The sequence below is a fragment of the Notolepis coatsorum genome, assembly GCF_963971535.1.
Source record: "Notolepis coatsorum genome assembly, chromosome: 20".
NCBI classification, from domain to species: Eukaryota; Metazoa; Chordata; class Actinopteri; order Aulopiformes; family Paralepididae; genus Notolepis; species Notolepis coatsorum.
Genome location: NC_140184.1, coordinates 45,209,290 through 45,225,001, shown reverse-complemented (window position 1 = coordinate 45,225,001; position 15,712 = coordinate 45,209,290). Strand labels below are relative to the sequence as shown.

Here is a 15,712-nt window from a genome sequence, read left to right as displayed (position 1 = left end):
TCCCCACTGTGCAGGAGTGGGTTGACATGAAGCTGAGGTGGAACCCTGAAGACTACCTGGGCATCACAACTATCCGAGTCCCCTCTAACACTGTCTGGCGCCCTGACATTGTGCTGTATGATAAGTATGTTCATGGAAATGGGAATATTTATCTCTGAGAAACAAAATAGCTTCCTAATCATGACTATGGTTGTCTGTTTATTCACACATTTTATGTTATCTGATTCTATTGAATGTTATCTGCCATAATCGTTTACATCCTGTTTTAATGGATGGGGGTTTACGCACTTGGGCCCTCATTTATCAACGTTGCGTACGCACAGATATGTGCGTAACCCGTGCGTACGATCATTTCTAAGTAAAGTGTGTGACTTATCAATTTGAACGTGAACTTGACTTTGTGCATATATTTACGCTCAGCTCAGGGCATGCGTACCTGGCGCCCGGCAGTAGAATATCGATACTGCAGACGGACGGCATATGCTAGTTCATTGTAAAATAGCAACAGTAGTGTAATTATGGTCAACACCCTATAAATAGCATTTGGAATAATAGGTCTTTCCTTCTGAACGAATGCAGCATGGTTTATATATAGTGTTATCGGAATACTACGGGGTGTACTGACTGCGCTCCGCGTAACTCAACTCGTTATTAATTTGCGCATAGATCGCAGAAATACGGGAACGTTTTGATTATATTTAAAAGGCTTTGCCATTGTTAAACGAAACAAGTGGAATTTCGAAGCTGTAAGCAGAATACAAGTCATATGAACACCCACGATATAGTGTTCTTCCCCCTTCCTACTGTATAAGAAAGAATTAAAACGCATTACAACGAGAACAGAGGTTATTTGTTGAGTGTATGTGTATACAAAACCCTTGCAATAAAAAGTCTTAAATTAATGAAAAGCATACATGCTCTGGATACAGGTAGCATATATCGTGTGGGTGATATGACTTGTATTCTGCTTACAGAATTTCACTTATTTAGTTTTACAATGTCAAAGCCTTTTAAATATAAATCAAAACATTCCCGTATTTCTGCAATCTATGCGCAAAATAATAACGAGTTGAGTTCTAACAAAGAACATATTACATGCTGGGTAGGCTGATAGAGTAAACTGTAAATGAAATAGCCTATAACATTATAAAGGATAGGCTATCATAGCAGGGTCTTCCCAACCTTTATTCCCCAGAGCCCCACGATTCCTGGGAGACATATACGAATATGATATGATATAAGGTATACTGGTCCGTCCGCGAGGATAGCGAGGAGTCGGATAGCCATTAAATGCCATTTGAGAATATAGGCTATTAATGCAAAGCGACGGCCTATAGCCTATACATATTATTTAATATTTTCATAAGCGTAAAGATACAACAGCTAGATTAATGATCAAGTTAGTTTGCTGTGCAGGGTTCGCAGGGCTGTGCCATGTGCTATTATATATGTGCAAGTTACTGTTGCATAATGTAGGCTATGGGCTGGCTGCTATTATATGTAATTGATATAGGCTACCTAATACCGACAACAAAATAGATTGTATCATATGCCTCTACAAATCATATTATACCCGGTAGCCAATCGAACTAAACGAATAAAGGCATTCATATTCCAGCATGGTAATAATAATGACACACCAACGCCAAACAGTGGTTAACGAACGGTCTATTAGTATTTTGAGCTGTCCAGGCAGAATTGCAGCAATGGTCTTAGGGAGTCATTGATATCTGACATCACCATGTGCAAGTCCGCCAGCCTTTTATTTATCCCATAACACGGGTTGTGTCTTCTTGGTTCGGCAGCACCTCCGTGAACAATCTCGCTTGTGTAGTTTCTCAGAGTTCGCTCGGGTTAGTCCATTATTTCACATCCCATGGGGGTGTTTCATTACCATATATGGATAATCATGCACGAGCATTGACGGTAAGAACAAAATGGTATTTATCAACAGGGAGGAGCGTAGGACCCGTGTACGCACGGTTGATAAATCCGGATATTTCTGTGCGTACACACATTCTAAATTCTATGCTTAAGTACAAAAATAGAACACTTTCTAAGAATTGTTGATAAATGAGGGCCCTGGTCACATGCATTTCCTCTTGAGGATTAGAGTTTAGATTGACCATCATTATCATCATCATCATCAAAAGCTAAAACCAAAAGCTAGACAGACAGACAGACACTTTCATTTAGTAGATAAGGTGATGTTATGTTTCCTCCCGCAGTGCGGACGGACGTTTTGAGGGGACGGTCACCAAGGCTGTAGTGAAATACGATGGGACCATATCATGGACGCCGCCAGCCAATTACAAGTCAGCCTGCATCATAGACGTCACTTTCTTCCCCTTTGACCTCCAGAACTGCTCCATGAAATTTGGTTCCTGGACATATGATGGCTCACAGGTTAACTGCATGATATAATAAAACACAGTATTGTACAGACAAGACGGACGGACGGACGGACGGACAGACGGACAGACGGACAGACAGACAGACAGACAGACAGACAGACAGACAGACAGACAGACAGACAGACAGACAGACAGACAGACAGACAGACAGACAGACAGACAGACAGACAGACAGACAGACAGACAGACAGACAGACAGGTCTTGGAAGGGGCGAGCCTGGTGTATAGTTATACCGGAAAGGGGGAGGAAGTGTTAGGGAAGGTGGGGGTTTTAGCTATTGGAGGTGAGAGACAAAAGGCTGGTGACTGATTGATCAGGGGTGACGGGAATAATGATTGATCAGGGGACAAAATCACTGAGAGACAGGAAGACAGGACGTGGGTATTGGGGAACAATAGGCTGATTAATCAGGGGAAATTGGGACTACAGTAGGTGTGGGGGGATGACAAATGGAGGGGGGGAAAGAACATACAGTTTATACTACAATAGATAGATAGATAGAAAGATACAACTACTGTACTGTATTTCTGTTATTACTTTGTAATTTGTGTACCGTAATATGCAGTGCTACCAAAACAAATGGAAACACAACTATCAATTCATAAAATAATCTACAACTTTATATGTATAAACATTATGTTCCCATCTTTCTTCAACAGGTGGACATCCTCCTGGAGGAGTTCCATGTGGACAAGCGGGACTATTTTGACAACGGCGAATGGGAGATTGTGAAGGCCACAGGCAGCCGCGGCCTGAGGACTGATGAGAGCTGCTCCTACCCCACCATCACCTACTCCTTTATCATCCGCCGGCTGCCCCTCTTCTACACCCTCTTCCTCATCATCCCCTGCATTGGCCTCTCCTTCCTCACCATCCTCGTCTTCTACTTGCCCTCCAATGGCGGCGAAAAGATCTCCCTCTGCACCTCGGTGCTCGTGTCCCTCACCGTCTTCCTCCTCGTCATCGAGGAGATCATACCCTCGTCCTCCAAAGTCATCCCGCTAATCGGGGAGTACCTGGTCTTCACCATGATCTTCGTCACACTCTCCATCGTCATTACCGTTTTTGCCATCAACATCCACCACCGATCCTCGTCCACCCACCACGGCATGGCCCCGTGGGTGAGGAGGATCTTCCTGCACCGGCTGCCCAAACTCCTTTGCATGCGGAGCCACGTGGACCGTTACGCCACCCACGGCGGAGTGGCCAGTTTGGGGCTGGCGGGAGGAGTGGGAACGGGTGGGGTTGAAGGAGTGGGTGGTGTGAAGGAGTCCACCCCTCTCCTGGTCGCCCGGCACAACCTGCAGGCGGCGCTGGACTCCATCCGCTACATCACTATGCATGTAGTCAAGGAGAATGAAGTCAGAGAGGTAAACACCTTGTTGATATATATACCTGTGCACTTACTGTTGTAGGCATTTCGTTTTCCTACAGGTGTGCTGTTGATCAAGGCTCAATTGACTCAAGGCCCAATGGGGGACTGTATTCAGTAGGGGAAACATTTATTTTCCATTGTCAACTGAGGAGCCTTGCCTTAAATCATCAAATATAGATTTCCATGGGTTTTGGCCAACTATGAATGATATAAGACCTGGTTTTGGAAACAGTTTTGAACAGTGATCATTGAACATACTTTATTTATACTATCCATCATGACATGCAGGCCCACACACACTACATGAAAACAGTAGTTAGCCACATTTCAGGAAATGTGCGTTAAACTTTCAACAGCAGTGATGAAGATTCATAATGGATCACACCTCGGTTCAGTGTCAGTGTTGCCAAGGCTGTATTGTCAGTGGCAACATTGTGGATGTTCCAATAACCCTCTCGAGTCGGCTCACGCTGTTTGCACCCGCCGGCGGGTAACAAAGGGATTTCGAATTTCTCAGAAATTGTCAGAAAGTCCCTCTTTTCAGAAATCGGTAAAAATAGAAAAATTACATTTTCTAGTGCTTTGAGATGTTATATTATTTGCATAACTTAATACGACTTGTAAATACGTTAATTGTTATTATATTGTAAGGCTGTTTTTCCCCGCAATAATATGAAAGGACTACAATGTCGAGGGGATGGGCTGAGGGGGGGGGGCGGGGGCGCAGTTTCACTGACGGTGATCAGATCTCCATAAGTAAACACTGACTGAGCTCTGAGCAGAAAAGCTATCGACAACAAAGCTCTAGCGTTGGCAGCTATCAATCGTATAGGAGAATTATGTGTCCACGGCGAAGAGGACAGACGAGAATTACACCAATTTTGTCTCAGTCAGTCTCAATGAAGAGCGAGCGAGACAGACGTTGCCTAGCTAACCGACACTGTCCGCTTCAAGTCTTATGACCCTCTACATATGTTTTAGGCATGGTCATATAATATCCAATATATATAGACATACAATGCCCATATGGAGAAGACTTGGTAAAGTCTTATGACCCTCTACCTAGGTATTTAGGCATGGTCATATAATATCCAATATATAGACATATAATACCCATATGGAGAAGACTTGGTATAGTCTTATGACCCTCTACCTAGGTTTTAGGCATGGTCATATAATATCCAATATATAGACATACAATACCCATATGGAGAAGACTTGGTAAAGTCATATGACACTCTACCTTTAGGCATGGTCATATAATATTCAATATATAGACATACAATAACCATATGGAGAAGACTTAGTAAAGTCTTATGACTCTCTACCTAGGTTTTAGGCATGGTCATATAATATCCAATATATAGACATGCAATACCCATATGGAGAAGACTTGGTAAAGTCTTATGACCCTCTACCTAGGTTTTAGGCATGGTCATATAATATGCAGACCAGAGAAAGATGTTTGTCTTGTTTACATCAGGGTCCCCCATTTTCAATTCATAGTGACATGTATGACATACACAACATACATGACATCATGACATGTATACATGACATGCATCTGCCTCTCCTCTCTGTGGGTCTCTGTGCGGTGGAATGAAACGAGCGCTTCCAATCTCCATTTCTCCGCAGTTTCCCGAGTTTCACTCAGAATCGCGTCATGGCGTGCCTGAGAATCTTGCATTGCTTCCTCATGGCGCTTCTGATTCACCTGTTGCTGGGTCTCACTGTAACGTGCCCACTGGAACAATGCCGTCACATCGACTGGATTCACCATTGCTCCTGTGTTTTTGTTTGACAATTGTTGTAATTGTTTTGAAACCAAAGAACTCTGCTTGCACCCTCCACCAAGTGTGACGAGCCTGGTGGTGTTCAGACTCGTCACGTTTCAAAAACATATGTCCACACAAGTGCAATATCAATGAATACGAATATTTATTGATTAAAGGCTCGACCACCCGCATTTCATTGTATACTTGTATGCCGTGACAAATAAAACTCTTGACTTGACTTGACTTGAATATAGTCCGATGGGCAAAATAGAATGGTCGTAATACAGTCCGATGTCCAAAACACAAAAACAGGCTCTTGTACAAAAAAAGGATTGTTCAATACTCAGAGTAGTCTTCCGGTCCAGGGTCAGTACACAAGGGGGTTTCTCAGCCAGTCTAGGGTCCAGTACACAATGAACACCTGCTTGCCTTCACCTCTCCTCTCACTACCTCTCACCTTACAATACTCCGTTAACAACAATCACTTTCTACAACGTACTCAGCTCCAACCTCACCTCCTCTCAACAATACTCTATCTGTCCTAGTGTTTTATGGTACAGTATGTGTGTCTGGTGTGTGTGTGCATGTGGGATGTGGGTGATCTAATGGTGCACAGGTGTGTTCTATCAGTCCTAATCAGCTACCTAATTGCTTCCACTCCTCCTGTGGCAGTATTATCTCCCATCCTTCACATATCCATCAGACGGGGGGTGATATCTACCACAGTACCTACTACCTAGTGAATTAAAGCTTACCTAAACTGTTTCCAAAACAAGAGTGGTGGCTGACCTTAGTTCTCTGTGTGCAGGTGGTTCAAGACTGGAAGTTTGTGGCCCAGGTTCTGGACCGGGTGTTCCTGTGGGCCTTCCTCCTGGTCTCAGTCGTGGGAACTGCTCTGCTCTTCATTCCTGTGATCTATAAATGGGCCAGCATCATTGTCCCCAACTACAACAGTTAAGGCCAAAGCCAACCAACCAACCTTTCAACCAACCCTTCAACCGCAGTGCCACGGTGGTGACTTCCAGCCCCTGTTCCTCTCCTGCTTGTTTCTCTCCCCCTACACAACCCTCCTTGTGTTTCCCCTGCAGGTCCAGCAGGCATCCTCATGTGTGTCTCTCACATGCAGTCCTGTGTCTCGTCTGCCACCAGCTGTCCCTCGTTAGTCATTATTTCCCCCCTTGTGTCATTAAGACAGTTCCCCCCCTGTCAGTCTTGGTTGGAGTGCATCTGGGTATAGGGAAAAAGACAGTTGTTGGCATTTATAGCTATGGTGATTAACTGCACCGGGAAAGTGGTAAAGAAGAGCCAGAAAATAGAAGTGATAGTGTCTGCAGCTCTAAAACAACACAGAAGGAGAAGTCTTGACCAGATTGTTTGTTTGCCTCCGTTGTTCCCTGTTCCTGCCCATACTGTTTGTTTCTGTTAGCTGACTTTTGTTAACCAGTTTTAGGTTAGTCACCCAGGCTGCTGTCAACTTTCTCCTGAGTTATTTTTCTTTCTTTTATTCTATCCTGCCTGCCTATTTTCATTAAATTGTTGGGTTTTCTCGTCAACCTGCCTCCTGTGTCCCTCTCTCTCTGCACTCGCTGGGCTAGTATGCAGAGTATATCCCACAGACATTTCTGTCAGTGACGCAACATTCACTCACAAGTTGGTGAGGGACTTTTTCTATGTATAATTATTTAGTTTGTTATGAAATATGAAATTTAAGTGAAGGGAATGGATTCAACACGATGAAGATGGACTGGTCTCCCACTGAAAAAAACTAAAACAAAAATAAATACTTCTATTTTTATCTACATTTCACAAATCAATACATTTGTGAAAATGTTCACATTTATTAATGCTGCAATAAGCCTGGATAAGGTATGGAGATGATTAGGTAACATTGTTACTGATACTGTGTAGATACTAAATGATGGGGACAAGAGACCTAATAAAAGGACTCACAGGGTCATTCAAGCTGATGCTTCAATGAACGTCACTGTGGCCAGATGTTTAATACTGTTATTGTTAAATGTGCATGTCTCAGAGGTGGGATGTGGCCTACACTGCAGTGAGCCTTGCGTATCCTGTCTTTATGCAGAAACCTATAGCCTGTATTCCCCCACTGTCACCTTATATGGTAGATCTTTAGTTCAAGATAAGAATGTTATTTTTCATGTATTTCTTCATGTCTGCCTGCACATTGCCTATCTTTGAGGGTTCTATCACTTTAACCCTAGAGCATATTTTGAAGGAGGTTGGGCATTCAGCTCTGTTTTTCTGTCATTCTACATACTGTATATAAATCATCCTTATATACACTGGTACCAGCAGAGGTCCACAGTGACACTAATGTAGATGTAGAACCGTCAAAAACTCAATTCATTGTTAGTTGCTCCACTGGAGGGAGACATCGCAAGCACAGTGTAATGCCACTCATACGAATTAACATTATGTTATGCCTGTGCCCTTGGGTCTCAAACTCAATTTATCTGGGGGCCGCTGGAGGTAGAGTCTGGGTGAGGCTGGGCCGCATCAAATATTCCACAAAAAAAGGGTTTCAAGTATACAACTGATCCAATCTTCTCAATCTTTAGAAATAACATTTCAGAACATGAACAGTTCTTCAATTCTGTCAACAGGTTATGGGCCCAGATCACGCAGGGGCGAAATAATAAGGGTAGCAAGTTTAGCTGAAGTATAGGCTAGTTTAGCGCCGGGGGCACAGCGTGGCTAAAGGCTATACCAACAGAGCTAAAGCTACGCCTACCATCAAAAAGGAGGATGGCGACCAAGGGAAGGAGCAAATGGCCCTCATTAAATGGAAAGGCAGAGGACTATGAGCTCTGGGAAGAGCGCACGTTATGCTGCATGCACGGTGTGGGACTGAAGACGACGATCTTGACGGCCCCCACGGGAGACCTGACGGCGGAAGCACAAGCCCTGGACGACAAGCGTAATGCAGATGCATACTGTGAGTTAGCACCACTGCTTGACGACACAAGCTTGGGGCTGATATTCCGCGACACTAAAGACAAAGGCCGAGAAAGCCTGGGAGTGTTGAGAGAACATTATATCGGACAAGGAAGACTCCGAGTCGTGGCCCTCTACATAACACTAACAGCACTGAAGAAGGGGCACACCGAGACTGTGACCGAATACGTCATCAGAGCTGAGCAGATCATTACGGCATTGAAGAGTGCAGGAGAAGCACCAAGCGATGGGCTAATGATGACGATGGTGATGAGGGGACTACGGGAGCTGTACAAACCGTTCACACTCCTGGTAACACATGGTTCAGCGGACATGACGCTGGGAAAGTTCAAGGCCAAGTTAAAAAAATTCGAGGCCTCAGAAGATATCCACCCAGCCGCCGCGGAGGCGGGAGAGAGGGTGCTGAAGGCCCGAGCGACGCTGAGGGAGAACCAGGCCCACGACGGAGCTGGCGTGTTGGCGATGCGGAGAAAAAGGCCATCGGAAAGGTAACTGCACAAAGACTGTCTGGTGTAGCTTCTGCAAATCCACGGGGCACACAGACAGAGCGTGCATGAAGAAACGCGACCAGAGCGCGCGATACGCGCATGGACAAGATGGCGGCCATGGACGAGACGGCGGCTATGGACAAGATGGCGGCTGTGGACAAGATGGCGGCAGCGGACAAGATGGCGGCGACGGTCGACGTGAGACGAATCAAGACGACACCCGGAGAGTAGCGGGACAAGAAGACTTCATCTTCGGGGCGCAGACAGCGTACGTCACCAGGCCAACGCAGCTGCAGCAGGCCCAAAGGAAGGGACTGATCGTGGACACAGGTGCGTCGTCCCACGTCATCAGCGACAGGAGTCGGTTCAAGAACTTTGACAACACTTTCCACCCGGAGAGACACAGCATGGAGCTGGCAGACGGGAAGCACACCTACGGGTTGGGGCAAGAGAGATGAGACGCACAGGTATGCCTCATAGACAGTGAGGGGCGCCGGTGTACAGTGACATTAAAGAACGCTCTCTACGTACCCTCGTTCCCACAAGGACTATACTCTGTAAGATCTGCTACTGCGAATGGTGTCAAAGTGTTCTTCAATGAAGGTAAAATGTTCTTGTAGAGCCTGACGGTACACGATTTAACATAAAGGTGTACCAGAGAATGTATTATCTGCAAACAGAGTGTAATGACAACGACAAGTGTAATGATAATAATGATATGTGTAACGTGACTGTCAGTCATGATATTCAGACATGGCATGAGATTATGGGTCATTGTAATTACGAGGATTTACTGAAACTGCAAGCAGTGACAGAAGGCATGCACATTGAAGGTGAAAAGCGTAGACCTGACAAAGAATGTGTAGTGTGCATAAAGGGGAAGTTTACTCAATCGAGAAACAGAAATCCCACAGAAAAAGTAAAGGTACCACTTGCGCTAGTTAACACAGATCTAGCCGGTCCAGTAAGCAACGAGTCCATAGGAGGCTTTAGATATGTACAGTCTTTTACAGATGTGTGCACAGGGGCAGTGTTTGTTTACTTTCTCAAAGCGAAGAGTGACACACTCCAGGCCACGGAGAAATTCCTGGCAGACGTAGCCCCTTATGGTAACATAAGATGCTTGAGGTCCGACAACGGAACCGAGTTCACAAACAGAGAGTTCCAATCACTGTTGAGAAGGAACAAGATAAGACACGAGACGTCATGTCCATATTTCCCACACCAGAACGGAGTGGCAGAGAGGGAATGGCGCACTCTTTTCAAAATGGCTAGGTGTAAGCTAGTAGACAGTAACTTACCTAAGAGTCTATGGCATTATGAGGTGCAAGAAGCCGCTTACACCAGAAACAGGTGCTTTAATAAGCACACAGGCACCACCCCGTATACAGCACTGACAGGAAAGAAGTGTAATCTAGCTAGAATGCACCAATTTGGATCAGTGTGTTATGCTTACCTGCAGGACAGAGGAAAGCTCGAGTCCAGATGTGAAAAAGGACTCTTTGTAGGGCACGACAAAGGAAGCCCCGCTTTCCTAGTTTATCATCCCGGTATAGGGAGAGTGCAGAAACACAGGCTAGTCAAGTTTGTCACAAAGACAACATGTGAGAACGAGACACAGACAGAGGAGCCAGAGCTGGACTCCAGAGTAAGGTGTGAAGAAACAGAGACACCTCAGCCCAGTGTACTTAGCACGGTCATGCAGACAGACAGTCAGCAACCCCCAGAGGGCGATGACGAGGAGCACCCGAGGGTGACGTCACGTGCCCCAAGCAGTGGGAGGTATCCCTCAAGGGAACACAAACCCCCAAAGTATCTGACAGACTATGCCCGGAGAGAAAGTGACGAGGATGACAGTACACTTACCACCATTGATTACTGCTACAGAGTAGTCAGTGGGGTACCTCAGTCCTTTAAAGAGACCATAGTGTCCCCTGAATCAAGTAAATGGGAGAGAGCAATGGATGAGGAGATGAGGTCCCTAGAGGTCAACCACACCTTTACTCTAACCAAGTTACCAGAGGGCAGACAGACAGTGGGAGGGAAATGGGTGTATTTAATCAAGGAGGGTATTGAAGGCCACGACAAGTACAAAGCGAGATTTGTAGCTAAAGGTTACAGTCAGAGGGAGGGGATAGACTATGGTGAAATATTCCCCCCCACAGCCAATCTGACCAGTGTAAGGGTAGTGATGCAGAAAGCAGCTGAGGACAATTTGATTTTACATCAGATGGATGTGAAGACAGCCTATCTGCACGCACCCATAGATAGGGAGATATATATGGAACAACCTGAAGGTTACGAAAAGAAAGGAGAGAAGCTAGTGTGTAAGCTAGAAAAATCCATTTACGGTCTGAAACAGTGGGCGAAATTGGAACGAGATGCTTCATACACGTCTAATTGAAGATCACTTCCTACAGAACCCAGTAGACCCCTGTGTTTACTCAAGGGAGTCAAAAGAGTCAGGAAAAGTGATAATCGTCATTTGGGTGGATGATTTGATCATCGCAGCAGACAACACTAGAAACCTAGAACAGGTGAAAGGTATGCTCTCCACCAGATTCAAAATGAAAGACATTGGAAGGTTGAAACATTTTCTAGGCATGGACTTTGAACGAGTCAGGTGTCCCCCTGTTCCCCCCCCCCCTCGATGGCGAGCTGCTAGGGCTGGACTTCTGGACTTGAACTTTGTGTTGCACTGTATCCATGTCCCCAACCACCGCACTTTCACAGTCTTATTGTTGTCTCACTGTTCTGTCCTGTCTTGCACTTTACTTAAAATTATTTATTTACTGTTGTATTGTTCATAATTGTGAAAAAAGTATGCACTGTAATGTCAAAACACGTTCCATTTTGTACCTGTATGAAATGGCGAATAAAGTAATCTGAATCTGAATCTGAACAGTCTGCCAATTGTGTAAAAATATCCCAGAAGAGATATGTGGAAAAGATCCTGAAACGTTTTGACATGCAAGAATGTAGATCAAAGGAAACACCATGTGATCAAAAACTAGACTACCAGGAGGATGCTCAGAAACTGACAGATGTAAAAATGTACAGAGAAGTTGTGGGTAGCCTCATTTATTTGACAACATGTACTCGCCCTGACCTATGTTTTGTAGTGAGTAAATTGTCACAGCATTTTGCTGACCCCACAGAGGAGCACTGGATTACAGCAAAACATGTTTTTCGTTATCTCAAAGGTACAGCAGATAAACAGCTGTGTTTCAGAAAGAGCAGCGACGGCTTAGGGCTTAGGGCTTAAAGCCTACAGTGATGCAGACTGGGCAGCTGACACCACAGATAGAAGAAGTACCACAGGATATTGTGTGTTTGAACTCAAACAGCTCACTGGTGTCATGGAAAACAAATAAGCAGCCCACAGTGGCACTATCAACTTGTGAAGCCGAATATATGGCTCTAGCTATGACAATACAGGAATGTATTTATCTAGAACAACTGCTCAAATGAATGGATACCTATGTATATAAGAAGACTGTTGTTTACGAGGACAACCAGGGAACCATTGCGATTGCTAGAAACCCTGTGTGCTGACAGAGATGTAAACATGTCGATATAAAATATCATTTCATCAGATCTGTCATCAGGGAAGAAAGAATGACACTGATTTATTGTCCAACAGACAACATGGTAGCAGACGCTATGACGAAACCTGCTTCCAAACTGAAATTGAAAAGATTTGCAGAGGTCATGTTTGGTGTGTAAATATTGACTGCCATATTCTTTTTGTTGTTCTGAACTGTATTATTTTCTTTGTAAATTGTTTTTGAAGAAGTTATACAGTGTGCTAGACAACCCTAAGTGGGAGTGTTAAAGTTAGAGGTTATATGTAGGATTGCAAGTAACTGTCTAACTGTACATAACTGTTTCCACTGACTGTACATAACTGTTTCCACTGGAGGGCGCTATAGGTGGAGCTTTTAATGTTACCACCAGGTAGAGTATAAAAGCTGATGCCGACTCCCCATTCTGTCTCTTACCCATCTACCTCTCACGAAGAGGAGACCTCATGTGCTGCTGTACTATGAACCAATGTTAATAATAAACCACGCCTGTAACTGAGGGGTACAATTCCCTGACTGTATTACTAGATATGATACTTACTACCACTACCTTTGTACTTAATATTCGGCCACCCAGTACTCGGCATAAATATATTATGATGAACACTGTCACGTAGATGAAACGGATCCAACACAAATGTACGAATTAGAAATAGGTCTTTATTTCTACACAGCGATGGTGTGTAGAGCAAGCACTTAATCAAATCAATCACATTTATGAATGGGAATTAGTATGCACTTTTATGGCAAGAGTATTCGTCGGTATATCAATAGAGAATGTCCAATCTCTGGTGGCGCAGGCGGTAAATATACAACCTGGAATAGTTAAGGAATAACAGCAATGATACTTTAATGATTATAAGACTGGATACACTAAGGGGGGTAATCCGGTCGCTTGTAAGACAACAGGAGTAGGAGGGGGGGGGGGGTAGAGTCTGGCTGCCTCGTCCGGCCAAGGGTATCCTGGGCAGTGATGCCGGTAACGCGTTACTAAGTAACGCCTTATTGTAATCTGATTACTTTCCCCCGAAAATAGTAATCTAACGCGTTAATCTTTAAAAGCCAGTAATCTGATTGCAGTTACTTGTCCAAGTGGCTGTGCATTACTATTTCGTTACTATCTCATCATAAATTCATAATGCAGGCGGAATGCAGTATTTTATTTCGTTTTTGACAGTCAAAAATACATTTTGAGCTGTTTTTCTTTTGGGAGTGACGTAGTGTGGCAGTGAAAGGGTTACACAAGAATGTGTCCCCGCGGCGTGACTGGACACTCTGTCTGTGAGTGACATCTGCTTTGGTACAATCACATTCCCCATCCACAGTCTGCGAATCAGAGGCAGAGTAGGGCGGGTCTTCACAGCACGTCATGTGACATATGCGCCAATCGTGTGACAGCAGGGCTCCGTCGTCGGAGAATTCCACCCCAAAACGCTTGGCAAAATTAAAAGTGAGTTTCTGTTCAGACTTCCATCCCAAAACGCTCGTATAGCCTCAGTCACTACTTCACGTTCATATGCGGAGGAAACAAAATACTGTCTACCGCTAAAAACAGCACAGCCAATTGCATTGAAAGCATCTGGAATCACAACACTGGGGGACCCTGATGTAAACAAGACAAAAGTCTTTCTCTGGTCTGCATCCCCTTAACAATTGTATGTATTGAGCTGTACTGTACTGTACCCATTCTGCAATCTGTTAATAAAGTTTTCATTCATTCATTCATTCATTCACTAGCCGACGCTTCGACTAGGTACAGGAGGACTCGGAGGCCAGCCAAACAGCAAAAGAGAGAGATTGTTTCTTTCCCTTTTGATTAATGTATATTTGATGGTGGCAGAGCAAAAGCTCTTATTTGCCAGATTTACAGTTAATTTACATGTTAAAGAGAGACTGATTGTATGTTTATAGAGAGACATTTATAAAAACAATTTAATAGTTACAGTTGATATAATTGAATAGTTCAGCCTGCATTTGTTAGATGTGAATGGATATACACTGGTTTTGTAAAACCACTGGCTGGCTGCACTAATGCTGTGAGCATCATAGACTGTTGCTTTACCATACTTGATGGTACAGAAGCTGAAGCACTAGTTTAACAATTTACGTTATGTGCAGAGAAACAAGTTAAAAACAATTTATGCACTTTCAATAAAGCGTTTAAAAAAAACGGTTGGGGGAACGACGACGACTTCGTAACCTAGTTACTTTCAAAGTAACTAAGTTACTCTGATAATCAAGTAATCAGTAAAGTAACTTGGATTACTTTTTAAAGGAGTAATCAATAATCAGTAATCGGATTACTTTTACAAGTAATCTGTGGCATCACTGATCCTGGGTGAACCCACAGTTGTGCAGCTCGGTGCGCCAGCGATCCTTGGACCACAGATGAAAGCAGGTGGACTCTCTGTGAGCCGGCTCTCTCCGGTCCACGGGGGAGAGACGTGAAGCGACCTCGTCTTGCAGAGCGTCTCCTCACCTTGCGTCCTCTCCAGGGGGGGGGGTTCCAACACACGGCAGTGTCGGGGGTCTTTATCCATGGAATAATCACTGTACACAAAGCATAATCCGTGCCTGGGAAGGCGGGCTGTCGTCGGTAGAATAATCCGGTATACAGGTCCACTCGCTCGTCGGCTCTGGGGCTCCTCGGATGCAGTCTCACATGGGGTCGACCATCCTGGATAAGCAGCCAGTTCTCTGCCCGAAACGATGGGGTACTGACTACGGTAGTATTCTCACCGCACGAAGCACTATATATTAACAGACTATTATTAGCTTAATAGACTACGTCCAACTCGACGATATAGTGCCAAATATGACTATTCAAATATTAATATACACGATGTCTCAATACCGATGGTAGGCCGAACTTGGCCTTACTCCCACACGTGGCGTCGCGGGGAGGCTTTACGTCTGTCACTCTATTGGAGGGTAAGAAACTGGACTGAAAAGGAAGTCCTACTTTAGTAGCGCAGTATATATACGCACTATGAACAAATAGTACCGTTAGTGGTGCGGTAGCCAGATTCCTACGCGGAACTAGGACTTGTTCGTACATGTTGAGCGGTACGTTTGAACTGGGTCTGGGGGGTATGG

General features: G+C 44.5%; 1 protein-coding gene across 1 annotated transcript in view; it reads left to right on the top strand.

Moving 5' to 3' along the window:
• Positions 1-6,523, top strand: part of chrna5 (cholinergic receptor, nicotinic, alpha 5) — a gene marked incomplete at both ends in the record, with an annotated part of 69,697 nt that extends 63,174 nt beyond the window's left edge. Inside the window, 4 exons of the mRNA XM_084337109.1 lie at positions 15-124; positions 2,229-2,406; positions 3,075-3,785; positions 6,374-6,523. Coding sequence (XP_084193235.1) covers positions 15-124; positions 2,229-2,406; positions 3,075-3,785; positions 6,374-6,523 — 1,149 coding nt within the window. The remainder of the gene's footprint in view (positions 1-14; positions 125-2,228; positions 2,407-3,074; positions 3,786-6,373) is intronic.
• Positions 6,524-15,712: the final 9,189 nt, after the last annotated feature.